Here is a 26,241-nt window from a genome sequence, read left to right on the forward strand (position 1 = left end):
AGCAGCAAGATTGGAAGGGTCAAATTTCACAGTGTTGTGGAGAGATAAGTTTATTTTTAGACACAAAAGGTTCAATTTGATTATACCTGTTTTTAACGTTGGCTATGTTTTAGACAATATTATGGTGAATATTTAATGATCCATATCTTTATTAAGATATGAAAGACCAGAAATAAAAATTAAAGATCAGCCTCAAGACAAGATTCTAAATCTACTTCCTAGTGGTGTGGCTGTGTCCCTATTTCAAGTAGGCATCCAAATCTTAAGAATGTGCTTTATCTCATGTTCTGTCACTGTGTAAATTCTTAATGCTTTCACTCAAAGTGAGTTATGTAGTTGCTATCTCATCATAAGGGTAAAGGCATATACTGCCTCTATCCACACAGCCCCAAGTACGGCCACCGTCTTTCTAATTTAGGAAGGAATAAAATGGATGTGTATTGAGTGTTTGTTGGTCAGAAAACAAACTTTGCTGCTTGGTATTGTTTCCTGATCTTCATCAGGAGCTGATCTTTAAACTGTACTAAAGATCACTAGAGGCTGGTCCACCACCTTCTCTCTAGTAGCCAACTACAACATGCATCCCCGTGAATGTTACTGCTTTCATCTCAAATGCAACCTCCTCTTTTCTGAAGGTCAATGGTCCATCAGAAAGCATGGCTGATCAGTGCCAAACAGGAGCTTTTCCTGTACCAGACATACTCAGGTACGATTTCTTTCTTACTAGACTGCTTATGCCTTCCCTCTCAGCTCAGCCAACAGTGGCCATCCCTCTTCTTTCTCTTGGCAACTTCTCTATGACCATTAACTCCTTGAAGGGCTATTAGCTCACCAACTGCCCTATTACCAAGAATGGTTATACATTGATTTCTCAAGTACTCCCTCAATGCAAGAACACTTTGTTCTAATAATCTACTATTCTGTGTTGCTCACCTTCCCAACACAATTGCTGAAGACAAATGAGTGCATAAGCAAATGCGCTGAAGAAAGGTGATGGTGCCTGGCTATCAAAAGATATAGCATCTGGGGTCTTAAAGGCTTGAAGATTGTATTAGTCTGGGCACTTTAGAGAAACAAATCCACAGAAACTCATTTATAAGAGTTTTATATAAAGGTTAAATGCGAATCAAGAGACCATCCCAACCCATTGCTGCCAAGCCCACAAATCCAACAACCCATTAAGCCATATGTCCAACACCAGTCCACAAAGTCCTCTGCCATCTCACAAAACAGACACAATGATGCCGACTGCAGGAGGAAAGCTGAGTCAATGAATGTGTAAGCATCTCAGTACTGGCATGGGTCTCCACACAGCTGCTCCAGCACCCAGGGCTGCATTGGGGTAGGTCCATGTGGCTTCTCCTTGGGTTTGTCTTGCAGGAAGTCAGTCTTGCAATCTGAACTAGGGAACTGATAAGGCAACTGCACCCTGGTGCGACCATCCCAAAGCAAGAGACCCGAGAACTAGAAAGGTGAGGCTCACTGAGCCATTTATCCCTCCACCCTTCAATTAACCCCACATGTGTTTATCAGCTAGTTTGGCACAATAAACTAACCACCTCAAAGATAAACACGTGGTCATCCAGCTGAGAAGCAACAAAGTCCACATGGAAAAAGCACACCAGCCTGTGTAATCATGAGGTGTTGATGGGATCAGGTATCAGGCATCAAATACCCAGAACAAAATATCCTATCAAAGTGAATGAGGGGGAGTGTGGAGTGGAGACCTAAAGCCCATCTGTAGACAATTGGACATCCCCTTACAGAAGGGTCACAAGGAAGAGACGAGCCAATCAAGGGACAATATAGTACTGATGGAAAATACAACTTTTCTCTAGTTCTTTACTGCTTCCCCTACCCCCTTGCACTATCATGACCCCAATTCTACCTCACAAATCCAGGTATACCAGAGTATGTACAGTGGTACAGATAAGAGATGGACACACAGGGAATCTAGGACAGATAACTCCTTCAGGACCAATAATGAGAGTAGTGATACCAGGAGGATAAGGGTAAGGTGGGGGAAGAAAGGAGGAATCAATCATAATGATCTACATATAACCCCATCCAAGTGGGACCGACATCAGAAGAGTGGGTGAAGGGAGACATCAGTCAGAGTAAGACATGAAAAATTTTTTATAAATCATCAAGGGTTCATAAGAGAAGAAGAATTGGAGACGGAGGGGCAAAATGAGAAGCTGATACCAAGGGCTCAAGTAGAAAGAAAATGTCTTGAAAATGATGATGGCAACAAATGTACAAATGTGCTTGACACAATGGAGGTATCTATGGATTGTGATAAGAGCTGTACGAGCCCCAATAAAATGATTAAAGAAGAAAAAGAAAATACATTGATTTATGAGTATCAGCTATAGTTACTCTCTTAGTTTCCTGTTGCTGCAGTAACAGATACCACAAGTGGATGCCACTGGAGAATAGAGAATAAATATGTCCTCACAGTTCTAGAAGCTCACAGATCAAATCAGGGCCCGGGCCTTGCCGATTCTTCCCTTAGTGCAGTCGTTCCTGGGTTCTTTGGCTTGCAGATGGCATGTGGCTCCTATGGTGTTTGATTTCCTCTGGGTATGTCTATAATCTGCTTTAAAATATATATGTAGTTATACAACACAGAAATGAGTAGGTTTAGAATCGACACAACTTGAGTCTGATATAATTAACATAACAAAGAAAAACCCTATTTCCAAATGGAATTGTGTCCCCAGATGTAGGGGTTCATGTTTACACACAGATTTGTTTTTGAGTGGGGGTACAACCCAATCCATCATAGTTACTGTATTGAAACAAGCTAAAAAACAGAGTTTATGGATGTGGAATGAATGAGTCAAGAGGCAGCTTGAAAGAACTGCTGATGAGGTAGGAAGTGCACACGGGGAGGGCATTGATGATGTTGTCATTGTTTGCTTGCTAAGAGCCAGCAAACTGCAGACTCACATGGGTGTACCAAGGTCTTGTCTGGTACAGCAAGGTTAACTCCTTTATGTGGGGTCACCTACTCTTCTCTGACCTACAAGTAGGTCCTTGAATTGGGAAAACCGATTTCCCAGGAAAACACCATGGTATAGGGCTGTGGGGCTTCTGTAATACCAGGAAAGTCTCTGCGTTTCCTAAAAAGTAACTCAAAACAATCATACCTTCATCTTGAAAATGTATGTAGTCATTTTCAACCTAGTGGCACCATGGGCTAATCCCTGGACTGCTAACCCCACTGTTAGCATCTCACCCTCACGGGGGAGAGAAATGAGACTGTCCTCTCTAGAAAAGATTGTCAGTCTCAGGAACCCTTTGAGAGCCTCTCCGACTCAGAATCTACTGGCTGGCAGTACGTGTGGTTTGCGTTTAGATTACAATCCATAGTATGTGCATCGTTAAGTGACTAAAGAAAAACCCAGCTGATTAACGATGAGCTGACTACTACAGAAGCAAACTTAGTCACAGGCTTCTCTAAGGGTCTGTAACCCAGTAAGGGTCTGTAACCCTTACTGAAGCTGTTAGTCAGGACGTTCTCTCACGCTGCTGCTGGGTGGGTTTGCATTGTCAACCTTTAAGTTAGTTGGGGATCTTAATAATTCTTACTGGGAGATACTCATCCTAACTGTTGCTGGTCTTCGAAAGTTAAAGCAAGAAATGTATTATTGATGGCTTCTATTATTATATTATTATTTGGGTCACATCCTGATCTGTATTCAGAGGCTTACTTTTTATTTCTCTTGCAGAAATACTCTCTGTGTTTCCAGAAACCGGGAGCCTTGGGGGGAGAACAGACATCACAATTACCGGAGACTTCTTTGACAACCCTGCCCAGGTGACCCTTGCAGGTAAGTAAGTTGAAATGACTGAAAATAGTTGATAGTTTTCAATGCTGTCGGCGATTATGCACCTCCCGTAGCTAGGGGATTCTGTGTGTGGGAGAAGCCACCTTGGCCCCCTCAGGCTCATCCGCTTCACATCTGCTTGGCTGGGAAAGGGTAGATAGAAGTCCTGCAGCTTTGTAAATGTGGGAACATTAGGTTAGTCGCTTCCTGCAGACATGCTCACAGGTCATGGGCAGCTCTTTCTCTCAGGTGTTGTCATCTGGGTGGGACAAGCTGAGTGACTTCCTCCTTCCCCACGGAGAAGAGACAGGAAGCATCCAGCTGTCTCACTCTAACGGTTTTACTTTCAGTGGAAAGGAGGTCTGCCTTTCGCTCTCTTTGTTCTAGTCAGGAATCATTTGCTGTCATGTTGGCTCTAGAGATCATGGCGATCCCATGGGCCCCATAGTAGACCTGTCCTCCAGGAGTTTTCAATCCCTGACTATCTGAAAGTTGATCTCCAGACCTTTCTTTCAAGGCTCCTCTGAGTAAACTCCAACCTCTAATCTCTTGTTTGACATCTGAGCATGGTGTTTGCATCCCTCAGAGTGGGCTGCCATTAGGACAGAGTTGCTTTTCTTTTTTCCTTAAAAAAAAAATCATTTTATTGGGGGTTTTATGGCTTTTAGAACAATTCATACATCCATTGTATCAAGCACATTTGCATATATGTTGCTATAATCATTTTCAGAACATTTTCTTTGTACTTGAGCCCTTGATATCAGCTCCTCTTCCCCCACCCTTTGTGACCCCCTGGTAAATTATAAGTTATTATTATTTTCATATCTTACACCATCTGCTGTCTTCCTTAACCCATGTTTCTGTTGTTCATCTCCCTTGTGGAGGGGGGCAGTTATGCATCAATCATTGCAATCGATTTCCCCTTTCTCCCTACTCTCCCCCTTCTCCCCCACCTGCCCCCTACCCTCATGGTATCGATGCCCCCATGATTGTTCCTGATGGTTTTATGTGTTCTGGATTTCATGTGTCGAGAGCTCTTATTGCTCCAGATTCTTCTAGACTATTGCCCGACAAATAATTTTGTGGAATCTGTTGAGAACCTTTCATCTGCCCGGTGGTGGGTTGCTCCCTTAGCTGGTGTCCCCAAAGGTTAAAGTATTCCTCCTTACCCTGTCCGAGCCCAGTTTCCCTGGGCGGCCTGAGCCCAGTGAGTGGATGGCCGCTGGGCACGTCCAGCACCCTCTCCCTGCCGTCCTTTCTGCTGGAGTACTCTCAGCAAGTCTATGGGCTCGTGCTCAGCACTCTGCCTCTCCTGGCCTCCTTCAGCTGGCCTGTCAACCTCTGCAGTGCTCCCTCTCCATCTAACCCTGTGCCTTAGGATAGGACCCTGCCTCCTTCTACCTGGCTCTGCCATCCCTCGTACCAGGAGGCTTCCAAAGGTTTGTGGGGAAAATGAAATTAAAAGCCTTGCACACCATTTCAAGCTTTGAAGGGATCATGGTCAACTTTTTTTTTTTTAAACCAAGAGCGAGTCCTCAGCATATGTGAAGAGTTTAAGGAGAAGGAAGCAACTCTCACAGCTCTATCTTCCTTCAGTGGAGTTAGTGAGAGATTGCGTGGCTTCAAGAACCTCGGTCTCTCCTTCAGACTAGATGAAGCTATCTGGGAAAGTGAACATGCTGGTGAGAAATTAGGAAGACATTTATCATTGTATTTAAACCAACTGATTGTATTTTTAAATGGTGAAAAGGGGCTCTTTTGGAAGCAGATGTCTTCAAGGACCCCATTTCCAAGGAGGAAGCAAGAGCCCCAGGATATAAAATGCAAAGAAAGACCTGACTGTGATTAGCTGCAAAGTCCATGGAAAGTAACCAGACCAGTTTATTTGTTAGGGTGGTTATTGTTTATCAGGGTTCTAGGTACTAATTTGATATGGCTGCTTTTGTTTTAGTTCTAAGAATCAAGACTTTTGAAGAAAGAATTCAATATGGATTTATTTGAAATCACAGAAAAGTCTCAGTGATTAATGGAGGTTTAAAAAATCATTTTATTGGGGGGCTTGTACAACTTTTAATATAATCTATACATGCATCTATTGTGACAAGCACATTTTTACATTTATTGCCCTCATCATTCTCAAAACATTTGCTTTCTACATGAGCCCTTGGTATCAGCTCCTCATTTTCCCCTCTCTCTCTGCCCTCCCTCCCTCAGGAACCCTTGATAATTTATAAATTATCAATTGCACAAGCAAATTTGGTGAAGAAAGCTGATGGTGCCCAGCTATCAAAAGATACAGTATTGAGGGTCTTAAAGACTTGAAGGTATTCAAGGGGCCATCTAGCTCAGAAGCAACAAAGCCCACCAGCCTGTGTAATCACGAGGTGCTGAAAGGATCAGCTATTAGGCATCAAAGAACAAAAAAATCATATCATTGTGTGTTCACCTTCCCAATATGATGGCTGAAGACAAAGTGGGTGCATAAGCAAATGTGGTGAAGAAAGCTGATGGTGCCTGGCTACCAAAAGCTATAGCATCTGGGGTATTAAAGGCTTGATGGTAAACAAGCCGGCATCTAGCTCAGAAGCAACAAAGCCTACATGGAAGAAGTACCCCAGCCTGTGTGATCATGAGATATCAAAGGGATCAGGTATCAGGCATCATAGAAGAAAAAAAATAAAATTGTTGTGAATGAGGTGGAGTGTAGATTGGGGACTCAAAGCCCATCTGTAGGCAACTGGACATCCCCTTACAGAAGGGTCTCAGGGAGGAGACAAGCCAGTCAGAGTGCAGTGTAGCAACGATGAAACATGCAACTTTCCTCTGGTTCCTAAATGCTGCCCCCCCCATTATGATCCCAATTCTACTTTAAAAATCTGGCTAGACCAGAGGATGTGCACTGGTATAGATAGGAAATGGAAATATAGGGAACCCAGGACAGATGATCCCTTCAGGACCAGTCCTGAGAGTGGTGATACCAGGAGGGTGGAGGGAAGGTGGGGTGGAAAGGGGAAACTGATTACAAGGATCCTCCCTGGAGGATGTACAAAAGAAGAGTGGGTGATGGAGATGTTGGACAGTGTAAGACATGACAAACTAATAATAATTTATAAATTATCAAGGGTTCCTGGGTTTGTTAACACCACTTCCTTTCCCCCACTTTTCCCTCTCCCATGTACCCCCAGGAACTGGCAGTCCTGTTGTTTTCTCCTCCAGTTTGTTTATCCAGCTTATTGTATCTAGATAGACCTGCAGAGATAGTAATATTCACAAATCCCCTCACAGAGGGGCCTAGCGGAGGAGATGAGTCAGTCAGGGTGCAACGTAGCACCGATGAAGAATACAGCTTTCCCCCAGATCCTAAATGCTTCCTCCCCCCCAACTACCATGATCCGAATTCTACTTTGTAAGTCTGGATAGAGCAGAGGTTGTACACTGGTGCATATAGGAGCTGGAGGCACAGGGAATCCAGGGTGGATGATACCTTCAGGACCAGGGGTGTGAGGGGGGATACTGGGAGAGTAGAAGGTGAGTGGGTTGGAAAGGGGGAACTGATTACAAGGATCTACATGTGACCTCCTCCCTGGGGGATGGACAACAGAAAAGGGGGTGAAGGGAGATGCTAGATAGGGCAAGATATGACAAAATAATCTATAAATTATGAAGGGCTCAGGAGGGAGAGGGTAGCAGGGAGGGAGGGGGAAAAAAAGAGGACCTGATGCAAAGGGCTTAAGTGGAGAGCAAATGCTTTGAAAATGATTAGGGCAAAGAATATACTGATGTGCTTTATACAATTGATGTATGTATATGTATGGATTGTGATGAGTTGTATGAGCCCCTAATAAAATGTTTAAAAGTAATAATATGCACAAGAACAGTACAAAGCAAAACAAAGCAACAAAAGAAAAGAAAACAACAACAAAAACCAATGACAAAAAGAGAGAAAAGCCTGTAAATAGTTAAAGGTCTGTTTATTGACCCTTAGGAGTGTTTTCTGGACCAGTCTGATAGGATGCCATGCCCTGGCCCCAAAGTCAATGGAAAGTAACCAGAATTTATTTGTTAGGGTGGTTATTGTTTTTTCAGGGTTCTAGGTACTAACTTGCTATGGCTGGTTTTGTTTTATTTCAAAGAATCAAGACTTTTGAAAAAGGAAATTAACATGGATTTTTTTTGAAATCACAGAAGTCTCAGTGATTAATGGAGGTTTTAAAAAAATTGTACCAAAGAAAATAGACTTGTAGTTTACAAAAAATGGAGAAAAAAACCTAATTCAAACAACACTTACAAAGTAAAATAACATAACAAAATACCATAAGGCAAAATAAAATATGATGGTATTTTTCGGTGAATTCTTTGAAGCCTTACTCGTGTGGATGTGCATTTATTGATTAATTGTTCTTGTCAGGCATTCCATGTGATATTAGACACGTGTCTCCCAGGAAGATAGAGTGTACCACAAGGTCTCCAGGAAAAGGCGCAAGGCTCACGGCTCCTCAGCCAGGTAAGGGGGTCACGTTCTACCACCTGCTGCCTGCATTCTTGTCACATGGCGCCAGGAGCAGAAATGAAAACATCTACATTCTGTCTCAGCCATGGGGCTGCATAGCTCAGCGCAGCCTGGCTCAATCTCACCTTTGTCCGAGGATTCCATTCAAGGAGGCTCCTGGCATTATTCAGATGCTAGACCAACTAGCCCATTGACCAATTGTCACTGGGTTTAGTAATGACCCTTATTCAGAAAGCGTAACTATCTTGAGCTATAACGACTGGAAGAAATCTCCACAATGTCTTCTCATATAGGATGGGCTGGTGGCATGTCCATTGCTTAGGAAGATGGCAGCTTTGGAGTCCACGCATAGCCACGGGCACGAGAGCAGCCTGAGAGCGGGGCTCAGTGAGTGCAGTTCGATGCCCTCTCTTCCCCCCTGCAGACAGCCATCTGTGATGGTGCCACCAGCTTATGCCTGAAGTGGCAGAGCCAAGGCGGCGAGTTCCACATGCAGTCCTTCTAGGCTTGAAGCTTTCATGCCAGGCCTGCAGATGAAGAGATGACTGAGAGGCGGGGCTCCCTACTCCCACAGACAGTCTTGGAAACGCACCTGGGAAGTTCTACCCTGTCCTACAGCGTGCCTCGGAGTCCGTATTAACTCAGTGGCAGTCACCGTGGCTTTTGGTTTTTCTGTTAAGTTCTAGGACTGGAGACACAAGTGAAGTTAGAGAGTAAGGGCAGGGCAACGACAGGCTGCTTTGTGAATTGCTGACCTGTGCCCCCGAGAGGCGGACTTAATGCCCGTAGTTTTACAGGCAGGTACATGGCAACTCCCGAGACTCGGCACTGAGAAAGGGAAGTGGCCCAGGCGGGGAATAAGCCTGTCGAAGGAAAGGCCACTCAGGTGTGGAAATGCAGGGAAAGCTCTGGCTGGAGACTTCCCCAGGTCCCGGATCTGCTGTTGGCACTCAGGGAGAGCGCCCATTCAAGGAAACGGAAGGGCAGAAACAAGTGCGCGAGAGGAGGTGTGCATCCGCTGTCAGGAGACAGGAGTGTCGGTCCCTTCCTGGAGCATTTCCTGCTTTCGCTCCTGGGGCGGTCGTAGGCTATTCCCCGTGCGCAGCTGTTTTGGAGAGCGAGTTAATAATGTCTTACATGAAGACCGATGTTTCTTCCCTGGATGTTGAGGAAAATGACTACATTTAAAGAAGTGGCTCTCAACCACGGACAGCTTTGGCTCCTGGGGAACGTTATGGCCACGTCTGGGGAGATGTCGGTGGTTTTCGCTCAGGTTGGTGGTGGCATCTAGTGACTAAGGCTAGGGATCCCGTTAAACTCCCTTTGGTGTACGGGGAAACTCCACAGAGTAATTCAGCTCCAAATGTCAACAGTGCCAGGATGGAGAAACCTGAATCTAAAGTAATCTACCTCCCACCAGCAGCCCTGGTGGCACTGCATGTTAGGCATTAGATTGCTAACCACAAGGTTCATGGTTCAAACCCTTGAGTCATGCTGTGGGAGAACTATGAGACTGCCTTCGTTCAGTTTATAGTCTTGGCTGTAACATATATTTGTTTAGGAGACAGATCTTGTGACTATGAGTTGGAATGGGCTCATTGGCAGTGGGTCTTATTTTCTGCTTGTCTCGATTTCCTAGTTGGAGTACTTCATGCAGGCAACTCGTGTACTTTAAAATCACAGAAATTTCCATGAAAACAAGCAAGCTAGCAGTCGTCCGGCCCACAGCAACACCCCAGGTGTCAATAGCTGAGGTTTGGGAATGGGGTTCTAGGTCTTTCCTCCAAAATGCCTCTTGGGGGCTCCACTTATCAACTGCTTGATTGGCAACTGGTTTAAATCACCCAGGGGCTCCAGAGCGGCCCCGTGTGAGCACACAGTACGCTGCAGGCTCTTTCTGAAGGGAGTTTTGGATCCCTTGGTCCTCAGGTTATTGCCTCTATTAAAAATTAGCCCCATTTTAATGCATGAAAAAGAGAAGACACAGGGATAGTAAGCAATTCTTCAAAGCTTCATGTCCAATAAATGCCAGAACTGGAACCTAGAACAGTGTGGTTTCGAACCCTCGCTAGCATCCAATTTATTGCACCTGTGCCTTTGCCCTCAGGGTTTGACCAGTAACGCCCAAACCAAATCCACTGCCACGGAGCCAATTCTAGCTCGCTGGGACCTTTGATAGGGTTTCTGAGCTGTAAAACTTTACAAGACCATAATAGCCTCACCTTTCCCCCCACAGAGTACCTGGTGAGCTTGAACCACAGACCGTGTGGTTAGCAATCTAATGCTTACCTGAAAGAATCACCAGAGCTCCATCAATATGATGAAATACAACATCATATCGAATATAATATAACAGTGGTATGCCATGAAATTGGCTATAAGGTCTGGTCTACAAATTAGGTCATGGCCCATTTGTGTGAGGGGGAAGGAAAAAAAATATATCCAACTAACTGAAGGAAAGGGGTTTTAGGGAATGGGATGCTCCAGTAGAACTGGAGCTTTGAACTCCACTCCAGACTTTGGGAAGCACCACCAGGCCATCTCACCTTCATGTCCTTTCACTCAACCACAGCCTTGGCATCTGCAGTTACATGTTGTGCAGGGCCCGTTCTCTCCCTTGGCACTGCTGTTAGCAAAAACTCCCTGTCCTCTGGGAAGAGCTCTCCTTTTTCTGTTTCTTACGGAAACTCACCTTCTAAAAGGCTAACTCCTTCAGCAAGCACCATTTCCTGCCCTCCAGAGCACTGATTAATAAGGAGCCCTAGGGGCGGTGTAGTGCTTTCCAAGTTGGGCAGCTAACCCGAGGGTCAGCAGTTAGGTCCCACCAGTGGCTCCTGGGGAGAAGGATGCGTCTTTCTGTTCCTGTAATGATTTCCAGCCTCCGAAGCATGAAGCGGCAGTGCTACTCTGCCTCCTGGGGTCGTGGTGAGTCAGAACTGATTCGGAGGCTGTGAGGTTTGAGCCTGAGGACATTGGTGTTATCTAAAGAACCAGTCACTGGCGAAGGACACATTATTAGGCAAAGGAAATGGCCTGCTAAAACGAGGGGCCCCCTGAATGAGTTGGACAGACGCAATAGCCACTGGCACCAAGTTTAACATGTCCAAGAGTAAGAAGACAGAGCAGAACTGGCCAGGGTTTGTTCTGGTTTCAAGTCACAAGAGTCAGAACCAACTGGGTAGGAACTCATGATAAAAGAAGCAAAGACCCTTTCACACCTGGAGCTCAGTTGGTGCTCCCCTACCTTCATCACCTTCTACTCGGTAATCTAAGGTCAAGTAGCTCCCCAGCTGGGGGAGGAACGCCTCCTGATGGTTTTGTAAAAATTATCATCATCATTATTTACTCATTTCATTGAGAGCTCGTACAGATATCACCACATTCCAGTTTGGTCACATACAGCAGTATGGTGCAATTGCTGCCACAATCAGCCTCAACACATTTTCTTTTTCTTGAACTCCTTGGTATTTGTTCCCCCTTGTCGCTGCCCTCCCCCACCGTACTCCTAGGAAGCCTTATTCTTTTTTGTTCTCCTCTATATCTCACACAATACAATACATTCATTAACACACAGTTCTGCTATTCAATCCCATTGAGAGGTGGGATAGTTATATAATCTGTTGTCATTTTGAGGGATTACAAGTGAAGGGCTAGAGTTTATCCTCTCAATCAGGTGGTAGCTTGATGACCTCATTTGGAGGTGCTAAGGAGATAAATTGCTCACTTGAGGCAGGACATGGGCTCACTCCCTTGGAGACTCTACTGACAAGGCTCTGTCCCTGCTAGATATTCTTGTTGACAAGCCACATGGAGACAGGCTGATGGCAGCCAGAGAATTGAAGCTGGAGAAGCCATGTGGAGACCACTGCCAGCACCGAGATGCTTATGCCACTACTGGGTCCATGAGAATTTCCACCCACTGGCCTGTGATCGTCCTCATGAGGCATTATTGCATGTGTTTCATGAGTCTGAAGAGGAATTTATAGATTGGTATTGGACATATGGGCTAATACCGGACTTATGGACTTGATCTGGACTGGGCTGGGATGTTTTCTCAATATTAGATTGCTCTTGTATATAAAGCTCTTTCTTCTACACATATGAGCATCTATAAATTTGTTTCTCTAGTCAACCCAGACTAACACAGTGGCATTATACAATCATCAATGCTACCAGCTTCCCCCCTTCACACCCCCTTATGCACTCCTTCCAGTAAGCTCAGGGAACTATTACTCCTGTTGCTGTTTCTGTAGGGTTACCTATCTTGACTTTCATGTACTGAACAATCTTAAATATACAAATCTATTTCCTTCTTTCTTATCCCCTCCCCTCCCACCCACTATTATATTTACCAATCATTTACCTCTCAGTAATTTCCCTCAGATCCAATTCGATTGATCAAACATGACCTGCTCACCATCAATTTTAGAACCCTTACTATTCCTGATGTTTATGCACTGTGTATGTCTTCCAGGCAACCGGGGGCTTCTCTTTGAAGTTGGAGATGATGCTGAGGGTGTGGACCTGACTGAAGCTACCTCTGGGTACAGGTGGCAGATTGTCCCAAATGCCAGTTCTCCATCTGGATTTTGGTCCAAGTCAGGACAACCTTTCAGGTATGTTACATATGCCAAGAAAAACCCGTGTTGTATATCGTGAGCATCTTCCCTTGCCTATGCGAGACTAGGCCATGGAAAGCAAAGCCGTGGGGTTTGCAGGGTAGCATTAGTACTACTGACCAGCTCAACAGCAGAACAGGTTGACTGATGCTCTCAATGGCTGTGGGATCATCATGCTAGTTATCTCACAGGCCCTTTAGAGGTGCACTCTCAAATTTTGATCCATTTGCAAGTTTGTACTTTCTCCAACTCCATTTATCATCTGCTTGGGAGATGTCTCTCCACTAGACAATGAGCTGAGAAGATGGGTCAGGAGATTGGGCAGAGAGTGTGATGCTCAGGCCCAAAGGGGCTTGCCAAGTCCTGCAGATAACTGTGGGCAGTCTTCATGGGGGAGCTAGCAGGAAGAAGCCAGAGATAAACCACTCTCACGTACTCACGTGCACAATGCAGAAAAGAAGTCAGCCAAAGGTTTCTTGATGCACAGGATCGCTTCAAAAGAGATGAAGCAGGTCTCCTCTCAAGGTGAGAGCAGAGGATGCTGTCTAGTTTTTAAAGGGCACATTCAAAGGGAAGGGGGACTGAACCTCTGCAGAGGCCACTTTCTAATTATTTACCAAGTTTGTCCTTCTACACAGTTCTTTATAATTTATCTCAGGTTATAATATTATGCCAGGATGTCTTGAGTCTTCCCTTAGACTTCTTTTTTTGGAGTGGAAGGTGGGGGGGGGGGCGGGTAAGCTGTCTCAGGATGTCCACCCTGCCTGACCTCCACATTGAGATATTGACCAAGCTTGGTGTCTCCAGGCCTACTGTTTATTTTCCTAGCTGGCAGAATGCTTTTTCCCTTGTCAACAGAATGTCCATTCCTAGCAAGCAGAGGGCCCATTTCCTTAGCAAACAAACAGAATGTTCACTCCCTCAGCAGGCAGAAGTCCCTGTCCCATCCCTGACAGAGAGCCACGTGGGGTGAAGCTAAAGTGGGCTGACGCCAAAAGAAGATACAACAGTTCACCCTGTGGGCATGTAAGGGAGCACAGACTGAGTAGCAAGTCCTCCTGGACAACTCCCAGTGCTGAAGGTCGACGCAATGACCAGTGGACTGCAGAGCTGGGGGAGTTCTCGTGGGCTCACAGAGACATGGTGTTGTGTTTCTGTGACTGCATTATGATTATGGTTTCTGGTGTTTTTAATTGCTAGGGTTAAAAAATTAGGCTGAAATTTCTAGCGTCCTAACCCCAACCAAATTCATGGCCATCAAGTCATTGCTGACTCAGAATGACCCACAGGGGACTTAAAACAACAGAAATCTTGCAGCCCGTTTAGACTTGCTGTTCCCTTGGGGTGTTCTCGGTGCTTATGGAGTCAGCCAGCTCCTTTCCTGTAGGAGGGATCTCTCCTCTTTTAAAAATCCTCCTTGAAGTGGGTTTGATGCTGGTCGCCTCCCCTGAGGATGGTTTTGACCAATCAGTGACCCCTCCACAGGCCTGAGAACCCCATATCTCAACTAAATGGTGAGGGAAGAGGCTTTTCTCCCCGTCCAGAGAATTGTTGGGTATTGAAGAAGCAAGGTAAGGAAGGTATTCTGTGAACTTCTTGAATAGCATCACCAGTGCACCTTCAGTTTTACTTGCTAGGCTTTGGGTCCAGGCTGTGTTGTACTCTTGATAACATTTAACCACCCATTTATGGTTGTACAGGAGCCTTGGTGGCACAGTGGTTACCCATTGGACTGCTAACCTCAAGGTCAGCAGTTCAACACCAATAGAAGCTCTTTCCTTTCCTGTAAAGAGTTAGAGTTTTGGAAACCCACAGGGGCAGTTCTACTTTGTCCTATAGGGTCACTGTGAGTTGCACTCAGCTTGGTGGCAGTGAGTTTTGATGGTTCTAAAGTGGTAGGAGTCTGTGGTCCCTTTGTTAGCATTAACATGCCTTCCCCATCGTTTTGAGGAGGCTTGGTGGTAGATCGGATAAGGGCTTGGCTATAAAAAGAAAGATTGGTGTGTTCAGGCTCCCTTCCCTTCCCTCACCGTACATGCAGGTGCTTACTGACCATCCAGGGACCATTACTGTGTGCACTTTACAAAGAGGATTTTTCTTAGACCATGGGGTGCTTGAGAACAGAGGGCAGTTGACAATGGCGGCATCGGCTGGAGGGCCACGGGTTGGTTATGTACCTCAGAGGCTGGTGAGCCGTGTGCTGCTAACCAAACAACGGCACTCAGCCCACACCCTGGCACCATGGGAGAAAGACCTGCTGAGCTGCTTACATCAACATTACAGCCCAGAGAACCCTGTGGGCAGTGTCCTGTGCCACGTAGCATTGCCATGAGTCAAAACCAATGTGGCGGCTCCTACCAACACCGACAATGCCATTAATGAACGCTGCTTGAATGGAAAACTCAGCTACATGAGGTGACTTGAAAAATCTTGTGGAAAAATTTCATAATCTCTTAATCACATTTCTCCATAAACTTTATCGCCTCCCCCCTTGTATTTAGTGCATCTAGGGTGCTAAGGAAAGGAACAGACCCAAACAAGCAAGAAACAAGAGGGAAACCAAAAAAAGAGGAAAACCAAAAAAGAGGGAAACCAAACCAGCAGAAGCATTTTTTCTTTTAATGACCATTTTGAGAACTACAAACCAGAAAGTTCTTTGGTTTCTATTTTTCTTCTCATTCATTTGCTTACTATTTAAAAAGGAAAACTTAAGAATATTTATTTATTTGTTAAGAAATCAATTTTATTATAAATTATTGTTTTAAAAATATTATGAAAAAACACTATTAAAAATAGCCCAGGTGGCGATGAAGCATGGTAGTAGGGCAGGAGGAAGGTCAAGGGAGATGGAGGAAAGAGCTAGGAGTCAAAGGGCATTCATGGAGGTCTAGACAAAGACATGTACATGCAAATATATATAGGAGGATGGGGAAATAGATCTATGTGCCTATATTTATAGGTCAAGCATTAAGGTGGCAGAAGGACCTTGGGCCTCTACTCAAACACTCCCTCAATGCATGAATACCTTCTTTTATTAAATTGGAACTCTACGATGCTCACTCTCCCGACACAACGGCTGGAGCCAAAGTGGGTGAACAAGTAAATGTGGTGAAGAAAGCTGATGGTGCCCGGCTATCAAAAGAGATAGTGACTGGGGTCTTAAAGGCTTGAAGATAAACAAGCGGCCATCTAGCTCAGAAACAACAAAGTCCACATGGAAGAACACACCAGCCTGTGTGATCGAGTGGTCCCAAAGGGATCAGTTACCAGGCATCAAAGAACAAAAAATCATATCATTGACTGCACACCTCCATGATAGGATCGCTGAAGACAAATGGGTGCATAAGCAAATGTGGTGAAGAAAGCTGATGGTGCCCGGCTATCAAAAGAGATAGTGTCTGGGGTCTTAAAGGCTTGAAGGTGAACAAGCGGCCATCTAGCTCAGAAGCAAATAAGCCCACATGGAAGAAGCACACCGGCCAGTGCGATCACGAGGTGCCCAAGGGACCAGGTATAAGGCATCATGCAAAAAAAAAGATATAAGTATGTGTATGTATGTGTATATATGTGAATATGTACATATATATGTGTATATATATATCATATCAAATGAAGGGGGAAGTACAGAGTGGAGACCCAAGGCCCAAGTGTTGGCCAATGGAGATCCCCTCATAGAGGGGTTTAGGAGAGGAGATGGGTTAATTAGGGTGTGAGGTAGTATCGATGAAGAACACAGCTTTCCCCCAGATCCTGGATGCTTCCTCCCCCCAACTACCATGATCCGAATTCTACCTTGCAGGGCTGGATAGGACAGAGGCTGTACACTGGTACATATGAGGGTTGGAGGTACAGGGAATCCAGGGTGGATGATACCTTCAGGACCAAGGGTGTGAGGGACGATGCTGGGAGATTGGAGGGTGATTGGGTTGGAAAGGGGGAACTGATTACAAGGATCCACATGTGACCTCTTCCCTGGGAGAGGGAGAGCAGAGAAGGGGGAAGGGAGACTCCGGATAGGGCAAGATATGACAAAATAACGATGTATAAATTACCAAGGGCATATGAGGGAGGGGGGAATGGGGAGGGAGGGGGGAAAAAAAAGAGGACCTGATGCAAGGGGCTTACGTGGAGAGCAAATGCCTTGAGAATGATTGGGGCAGGGAATGTATGGATGTGCTTTATACAATTGATGTATGTATATGTATGGATTGTGGTAAGAGTTGTATGAGTCCCTAATAAAATGTAAAAGAAGAAAAGAGAAAAAAATGATTAGGGCAAAGACTGTACAGATGTGCTTTATACAATTGATGTATGTATATGTATGAACTGTGAAAAGAATTGTATCAGCCCCAATAAATTGTTAAAATAAATTAAAAAAAACAAAAAAAATAAAATTCCTTCTAGGGACAAAGCAACGTGTGTACATTAAAGCAAAACAAAATTTTAAAAAAGTTCTTTATAGTGAAGATATGAAAAAATAACATAAGAAGAACACTTTAATTAGGAAGGTATCTTGGTGACACCTCTCTCTAATAAATAGTAGAATTTCAGTTACACATTTAAAAAAATTTTGGTTTTGAAAGGTTCCATAAAATTCCCTGAAATCTTCAAAGCTGCATTTGATGGTTTTTAAATTTGAGAGTGCTGACACCTTCAATTGACTCTCCCTTCTCTGTGGTCCATTTTTTTTTAATTCCCCAAAATGCTCTCTATGGGCAACGTGGCACCTGTTGAGCTCAGAGCAAGTTCTACTGGGTGGTCTGTCTTCATTTCTCATAATGGGAATGGTATGTGCTATTGGTTGAGACTCTACCGGGGCGGGTCCTGTACTGCGTGTGTAGGCAGGTTCTCAGCCAAGCCTCTCTCCAGAGCCTTGGGCCACAGCCACCACATTCCTGGATGTCTGGATTTTGGACAGCGTAACAGGACCTAATGGACTGTTGAGAATATACAGTCATTTATAGAGCACTTTGGCCAATCAAAGGGGGCCGTGTGATAGAGTGGTGATGCACTGGACTGCGATCTTCAAGGTTGGCAGTTCAAAACTACCAGCTACTCTTTCCTCGAAAGGCAGGGCTTTCTACTCCTATAAACAGTTACAGTCTTGGAAACACACAGGGGAGGTCGCTACGAGTTGGGATGTCTGAATGGCAGTCAGCTGGCCAATCAGATGCCTCCAGGGTGAAGAGCTTCTTCTTCATCGTCATAAAGAAAAGCAAAAGCGAGTGGCCACTGCACAGGCTCTGGTTGTTCTCTCCTGACTTGGTGTTCCTTCCTCTGCTTCCCAGAGCACGACTCAGCGGGTTCTTTGTGGCCCCAGAGACAAATAACTATACTTTCTGGATCCAGGCAGACAGTCATGCTGTCCTGTACTTCAGTCGGTCAGAGGATCCGAGGACCAAGGTATCCACCTTCCTTTCAATGTCCTTCTTTTCTTCAACTGTCTATCACTTCTGAAGGGTGAAGAGAAAGAACCGAATCTAAAGCTGGAAATCCCACTAAGGACTGCGACCTGCTGTTAGGCGACTAGGGATTTTAGCTGGTACGAAAGCGGGTGGCTGCCTGTGAAGGCACCTGCTATTTATTGAGCACTTACTATGAGCCTGGTTGGCATCATGTTAGAGCTTTCACCTACTTCAACTCTAAATCATCTCAACTTTTTGGGGGCCAGGTCTGTATGCTGAGCTCTGCATTCCAGGTGAGAACTTGTAATATAGGCTTAGAGAAATGACATGGCCAATCCAGAGCCTCTTAGATAGTATATGCTGCTCACTTCAGTTTCAACCCCAGCTTTGCCTGATTCCAACTGTGTACCTTTCCCACTCAGTTTGGGTAGTGAGGTGGTTGTTGTTGTTGGGTGCCGTTGCGTCATTTCGGACCCACAGAGACCCTGTGTACAGCAGAATGAAATAATTCCCGGTACTGGTACAGCACCTTTCTCCCTCACGGTTGTTACGTTGGAGCCTGTTGTTGCAGCCACTGTGTCAGTCCCTCCTGTGGAAGGTCTTCCTCTCGTTTGCCAGCCCTCTGCCTTACCAAGTGTGATACCCTTTTCCAGGGGCGGGGTCTCTCCTGACAACCTGGTCAAAGTATGTGAAAGGAAGGAGCCTTCTTGCTGTACTTCTTCCCAGACAGATTTGTTTTGTTCTTTTGGCAGTTCAGGTAGCTAGTCCTATGCTGCACTATCCTTATCAAGTTCAAAGGGTTAGCCAATGAACCCCTAACAAGCAGCCAGCATTTATTAGGGATGTTGACAAAGAACCATAATTACTTTTTCTCTTGAATTCTTCATATGTTTCTATGAAACTTCCCTGTTGGTTGGTTAGAAACAAATGCCCTAGATTTTTGTCATGACAAAATCATCCTAGAGCTCTCAAAATTTAATACCACTTTATCCATAGCCTCAAATAAACCTCGAGGTTTATGCTAGTCATTTCTGTTCTGACGATGATAGAGACAGACAGACAAAGCCTACACCCAATCACAGATCAACTTGCAGTTGGCTCATCTATTGGGAAGGAGAAAGGAGCCCTGGTAGCCCAATGGTCAAGTGCTTGGCTGCTAAAGGATGGTGGTCTAACCCACCCAGTGACTCCATGAACACAGACCTGGTGATGTGCATCTATCGAGCTTGCAGCCTAGAAGACCATATCGTGCAGTTCTATTTACTCACACGGAGTTGCTACGAGGCGAAATCCACCCAACAGCACCTAGCAACAGCGAGACGTTGGAAGCCAGTCTTTCTGGTTCTTTAGAGAAAGTTCCACTGTGGAGAAGACCAAAACTCCCTTGCTGTGGCTGCCCAGACATTTCCTGGTCACGATAGAGCTGCCAGAAACTTTATCATGTTGATTGTGCTATGCTTACTTGAACACAGGTAGAAATGGCCTCCCTCAAGGTGGGCACTGATGACTGGTTTGACTCCTGGGAGGAGAATGGGAAGGAAGGGACCTCACATCGGAAGACTCCCAAGTTGGAGCTATTAGGTGGAGCCAAGTACTACCTGGAAGCCGAGCATCATGGGATAGCCCCCAGCAGGGGCCTGAAGATTGGCGTCCAGATCCACAACACCTGGCTGAATCCCGACGTGGTCAGCACTTACCTCCGGGAGAAGCACCAGATCCGAGTCCGTGTAGAGAGGCAACCTGAAATTCAGGTCTGTGTCTCTTCTCTGTCTTGTGCGGAACTACCTGGAGGAAAGCAGCCTCAACCCCAGCAGAGGGATCGCTGGCTGGGAGCCAGCAGAACTAAAGTGTGTGCCCACTAAGGTGTATGGCATATATCCAATAGAGTGGTGAGGATAGCCTGACAAAATGCAAAGTCATCCATTGAATTCATTTTAGAAATTTAACTTCCAGTTAAGTCTTTTTTAGGAATATCCCACCCCCCTCCAGTATTAGATGAGGGCCTCCAAACCACCTCCATTACCTCCCCACAGAAACACACACCACAATGCCACAGCTTCTACCCAACTCACTTCCTATTTGCACATATATGTTTGTTTTCTAAGACTATTTTGTAGCAGTCCAGGCCTTGGGTTCTCTCAGTTGCTCCCCAGGTTTCCATTGAAAACTCTTGGCCAACTCGTCTTTGCCCCTTTTTTGGTGGACAAGGATGATTCAACACAAACTTTGCCCTCTAGCGCATACGGTCAAAATATCAGCCATGCAAACAAAGGACCAAAGAACACAGTAGAAAATAATAAGAGATTTAAAAACTATAAACCATAGCATCGTGCAAGGTGCCCCAGGAGGCACCAAACTGGCAGCAAAGCTGAATGTTTGGCATTCAATGGCAACAACGAAGTTTCACTCTGATGTGAAGGGAGAGAGGCTGGTGAATCAGAAAGACAGACAGACACACGCACACATAGTACTTTAAGACAAGATGATTTTGGAACCTGTGTTCTCCAGCAATTTTTAGACGATGGTTTAGAAACTTAGAATTGAAATAAAAAAGTAAATAGCAAGGTGAGAAAGTATGTCCCAGGCTCTTCAGCTGTCTCTCTGGCTCCCTTACCTCATGAGACTGTCTCCTTGATTTTCCCCCTTGGCTTTCTAGATGCTGAATGTGTCTGGTGCAGAGAACTTTCTCCTTACTTGGGACAGTGTCTCTAGCCAGCCGATCCCTGCAAATGCCACAGCCCATCAGGTGAGAGCCTTCCTTAGTGGTAGAGATAACAACAGGTGGTCTTTATGCAACAGGAGGAACTTGTGGTATTTATCTATTTATTCATGATTGCTTTCCCCCTCTGAATAGATTCAAGCAGCCCTAGAGGAGTTACTTGGAGTAAAATGCAAACTGGAACCACTTTCAGCTGGCATCCTCCTTCGGCTTGGATTCGAACAAGGTGTTATCTGTAGTGTGACAAATTCTGACTTTCCTGGGAGCCCTGGTGGCAGAGGGGGTTACTTTTCGGGATGGTGACCAGACGGTCAGCAGTTCAACCCCACTAGCCTCTCTGGGGGAGAACGATGAGGCTGTTTGTTCTCGTGAAGATTTCGACCCAGAAACCCTACACAGGGGGGCTATGAATTAGAATTAAGTGGGTCGGCATGTGTTTGGTTTCCCAATGTTGTCTTCTTTCACCCTTGTTCTGTAAAATGGGAGCAAGTTTCACTTCCTCTCCAGGGTGCCAACAGAGTCAAACGAAGCTATGGAAACTGGACTTGGCTTTGGAGCAGCCCAGTGGCTTGGCTAGGTGCTTGGGAGGCTGGGAGGGAGATGCTTGGTGAGGATACCAGGAGGAAGGAAGGCATTCTTCCTGAGCGGTCCAGTGGAGCAGTTAGTTCAGTTGCTGATTCCAACTCATAAGGACATTGAGTATCAGAGTAGGCCTATGCTCTGTAGAATTTTCAGCGGCTGTTTTTTACATCTGTCTGGCTTTCCTTCTGAAGTGTCTCTGGGTGGGCTTGATCCTCTAACCTTTAAGTAAGTATCCAGGTGCTTAACTGTTTGTACTACCCTGCCACCCAATGCTCCTCACTGTGCCCATTGACTAAATGGGCAACCAGCAAGACAGGACAGCTCTTGCCCAATTAATGTCTGAATCTCATCCGAAGGAGTTGTTACCTGAGAGAGTTGCTGAGGGTGGTTTTGGTGAAGCCATTTGCCAGTCTATCCTGTGGAAGGTCTTCCTCATTTTCCCTGCCTCTCCATGTTACCAAGCATGAGGTCCTTCTCCTTCTCCAAGGTCTGCCAAATACCCAGCATAGACAAGATGAAGCCTTTTCATTCTTGCCTGAAGGAGCACTCTGCGTGTGTCTTTTTGAGACAGATGGGTTTCTCTTTCAAGACAGATGGTCCTAGTGGTCCATGGTACTTTCAGTATTCTTCACCAACAGGAGCGCACGGCCTTAATAAATCCTTAAAATGTGAGCGTGCATTTTTAAAACTACCACTAAGATGAACTAAAATCCAATCAATACTCTTTATTTATTTATTTATTTTTTATTCTGATTAAAAATATGTATTTTTTTTAATTTTAACAATTTATTGGGGCTCATACAATTCTTTTCACAGTTCATGCATACACATACATCAATTGTATAAAGCACATCCGTACAGTCTTTGCCCTAATCATTTTTTTCTCTTTTCTTCTTTTACATTTTATTAGGGACTCATACAACTCTTACCACAATCCATACATATACATACATCAATTGTATAAAGCACATCCATACATTCCCTGCCCCAATCATTCTCAAGGCATTTGCTCTCCACTTAAGCCCCTTGCATCAGGTCCTCTTTTTTTTTCCCCCCTCCCTCCCTATTCCCCCCTCCCTCATATGCCCTTGGTAATTTATACATCGTTGTTTTGTCATATCTTGCCCTATCCGGAGTCTCCCTTCCCCCCTTCTCTACTGTCCCTCTCCCAGGGAAGAGGTCACATGTGGATCCTTGTAATCAGTTCCCCCTTTCCAACCCACTCACCCTCCACTCTCCCAGCATCGTCCCTCACACCCTTGGTCCTGAAGGTATCATCCACCCTGGATTCCCTGTACCTCCAACCCTCATATGCACCAGTGTACAGCCTCTGTCCTATCCAGCCCTGCAAGGTAGAATTCGGATCATGGTAGTTGGGGGGAGGAAGCATCCAGGATCCGGGGGAAAGCTGTGTTCTTCATCGATACTACCTCACACCCTAATTAACCCATCTCCTCTCCTAAACCCCTCTATGAGGGGATCTCCATTGGTCGACACTTGGGCCTTGGGTCTCCACTCTGCACTTCCCCCTTCATTTAATATGATATATATACATATATATACATACATATATACATATACACATATATACACATACATACACACACACTTATATCTTTTTTTTTTTTTTTTGCATGATGCCTTATACCTGGTCCCTTGGGCACCTCGTGATCGCACTGGCCGGTGTGCTTCTTCCATGTGGGCTTATTTGCTTCTGAGCTAGATGGCCGCTTGTTCACCTTCAAGCCTTTAAGACCCCAGACACTATCTCTTTTGATAGCCGGGCACCATCAGCTTTCTTCACCACATTTGCTTATGCACCCATTTGTCTTCAGCGATCCTATCATGGAGGTGTGCAGTCAATGATATGATTTTTTGTTCTTTGATGCCTGGTAACTGATCCCTTTGGGACCACTTGATCACACAGGCTGGTGTGTTCTTCCATGTGGACTTTGTTGCTTCTGAGCTAGATGGCCGCTTGTTTATCTTCAAGCCTTTAAGACCCCAGTCACTATCTCTTTTGATAGCCGGGCACCATCAGCTTTCTTCACCACATTTACTTGTTCACCCACTTTGGCTCCAGCCGTTGTGTCGGGAGAGTGAGCATCATAGAGTTCCAATTTAATAAAAGAAGGTATTCATGCATTGAGGGAGTGTTTGAGTAGATATATATAGGAGGATGGGGAAATAGATATATGTGTCTATATTTATAGGTCAAGTATTAAGGTGGCGGAAGGACCTTGGGCCTCTATTTATTTTTTTAAAGTGAGAGTGTGACAGATTTTATTTGTCAACAATACCTAGTTCTTTTCAAATATTTCTGTTTTTTTAACTGCTATTGACTAGAGGTTTTATTTAAAATTTTTTAAAAAACATTTTATTAGGTGCTCATACAACTCTTATCACAATCCATACATTTACATACATCAATTGTATAAAGCACATCCGTACACTCTTTGCCCTAATCATTTTCAAAGCATTTGCTCTCCACTTAAGCCCTTTGCATCAGGTGCTCTTTTTTTCCCTTTCCTCCCTGCTCCCCCCTCCCTCATGAGCCCTGGATAATTTCAATCAATACTCTTTATATCTTTGCTTCTGAACAGTGTTTAATGTCACGGTATGTATAGCAATGGTGATACATTCTCAGTTCTCTGCAGCAGACAATACTTTTTCATGACTAGAGCTTTCTGGCTCTGGGAACAGACCACCCCATGACCTGACAGTTCTCCCTGTGACCGAGAGGCCAATGTCAAGGTGAAATGGCAATCCATCCTCTGCACATATGTTGGGCAAGTCTGTCGGGTTTTACATTGATGACTGCCTTTCTCCTTGTCTGTGATTTCGAACCACATTCTCTTTTATGTGAACCATCTTCCAGGCCCACAAGGTTCCAGCTATGACAGGGACCTCCTCACTGCTTCGGAGTCCTTCTGCGGGAGGTTCAGCCTCTGTCAGCCCCGACACCTTGTCCTGACACCCCCGGCTGGCCAGAAGGGCTATCTGTTAGACCACTACACACATGTAAGTAGCAGTCCTCATGTTTCCAGGCAAGGTGGATAGACGGGGATGGGTTCTACTTTTCTGAGACTGAAAAAGCCAGAGGCACCAAATAGGGATTTCTGTGATTTGCTGATGGGGTTTCTGGCTGAAGTTCTACGCCTCCTACCTTCCCTTTCAGGGATGGACCTAATAGACAGCCCCGCCCACACGAGTACTTTGTTACTTGAAAGGCCTCTGTATCAGCTGTGACACTTAAAGACATTTGCATAGGCTTCAGTAGTTTGTTTTCCTCCAGGCACAAAATTCAAAATCTGTGGTCAGACTATCTGGGTTTGCATCCTGCATGCTCCCAGTGTCTCCCCTCAGTATATTATATGTTAGATCACGTGTCCATAAACTTTGAAACAAGGGGCTCTGCCTCTTCAAAGCACTCAAACAAAAAGGTAGAGCACCTTATTATTCCTTCACTTATGCCAAGAAAATTTGAAGGTAGCTGCTTGGCCAGCTGACTGAAGAGAGTCGTATTTGTACTCATTCCAAAGAAAGATAACCCAATAGAATTCACAAATTATAGAACAATATGGATGATTTCACATGAGAGTAAAATTTTGCTGAAGATCGTCCAACAATGGAAGCTGTGGGTCAGAACTGAGTTGATGTCACCTGCCAACAGCAGCAGCTCCTGTGGCAAAGATTCAATGAGATAATCTAGTGACATATTTGCACTGGAGAACCAGCAGGGTATTTCTATTTGTTATAGAAGGATAAGTCAAAAAGTGTTGCTATAAAATCATAGACACTTTTACTAAAGGAAAATGAAAAAAATGTGAAGCTATGCTGTGTTAGTCCAGTTTGACTAGAGACACAAATTCATTGACACTCATATATGTGTAAGAAAGACCTTTATATCAAAGATTCATTCTATATCAAGACAACAACATCCCAGCCCAGGCCAGATCAAGTCCGTAAGTCTGATAATAGCCCATAAGTCCAATATTAGTCCATAAATCCTTCTTCAGACTCACACAGTCACGACAGTGATGCAAAATTCAGGAAGACCAACGGCTGGTGGGTGCCAAGTCTTGTGGATCCAGTGGCAGTGGTGGATGCATCTCAGCCCTGGTGAGGGTCTCCACGTGGCTCCTCCAGCTCTCGAGTATGGCTCTTCAACAAGAAGGTGAAACAGAGGGAAAGACAAAGTTCCCGTAATCCTTCTCATGAGACAGTCACACCCACAAGGAGGCATCGTCAGGCTTTAACCTGATCAACAGACTAGACTCCAGCCTTTGACTTTATTTATCAAGTTGACATGAAATTATATAACTACCACATATGCTTTTGGACATATAGCCCATCTAGGTCAATAGTCTCCTGAAGGAGGTGTTTCCATCTCTTAAACCCTTCTAAGAATGCTGTGTTCTTCAATCAATACCACATCACAAGGGCAGTTTTGGTATCTTTGAGGGATTCATGCTGTGTTCTGTTTCAGTGTTCTTTGGCAATACAAAGAAGTTTGAAGGGGTCAGCTTCTAGCCATAGGGTGGATGGGGAAAGGTTTTCCAACAAATTCTCA

At 44.9% G+C, this 26,241-nt stretch overlaps 1 protein-coding gene across 1 annotated transcript in view; it reads left to right on the top strand.

Annotated features, from left to right (window-relative positions):
* PKHD1 (PKHD1 ciliary IPT domain containing fibrocystin/polyductin) overlaps positions 1-26,241 on the top strand; it is a 588,229-nt gene that overhangs the window by 22,562 nt on the left and 539,426 nt on the right. The window contains exons 10-18 of the mRNA XM_075554069.1: positions 636-706; positions 3,735-3,836; positions 8,242-8,337; positions 12,818-12,959; positions 18,251-18,365; positions 19,840-20,118; positions 21,024-21,113; positions 21,222-21,312; positions 24,547-24,689. Coding sequence (XP_075410184.1) covers positions 636-706; positions 3,735-3,836; positions 8,242-8,337; positions 12,818-12,959; positions 18,251-18,365; positions 19,840-20,118; positions 21,024-21,113; positions 21,222-21,312; positions 24,547-24,689 — 1,129 coding nt within the window. The remainder of the gene's footprint in view (positions 1-635; positions 707-3,734; positions 3,837-8,241; positions 8,338-12,817; positions 12,960-18,250; positions 18,366-19,839; positions 20,119-21,023; positions 21,114-21,221; positions 21,313-24,546; positions 24,690-26,241) is intronic.

Source organism: Tenrec ecaudatus, chromosome 7, assembly GCF_050624435.1.
Source record: "Tenrec ecaudatus isolate mTenEca1 chromosome 7, mTenEca1.hap1, whole genome shotgun sequence".
Lineage (NCBI taxonomy): Eukaryota > Metazoa > Chordata > Mammalia > Afrosoricida > Tenrecidae > Tenrec > Tenrec ecaudatus.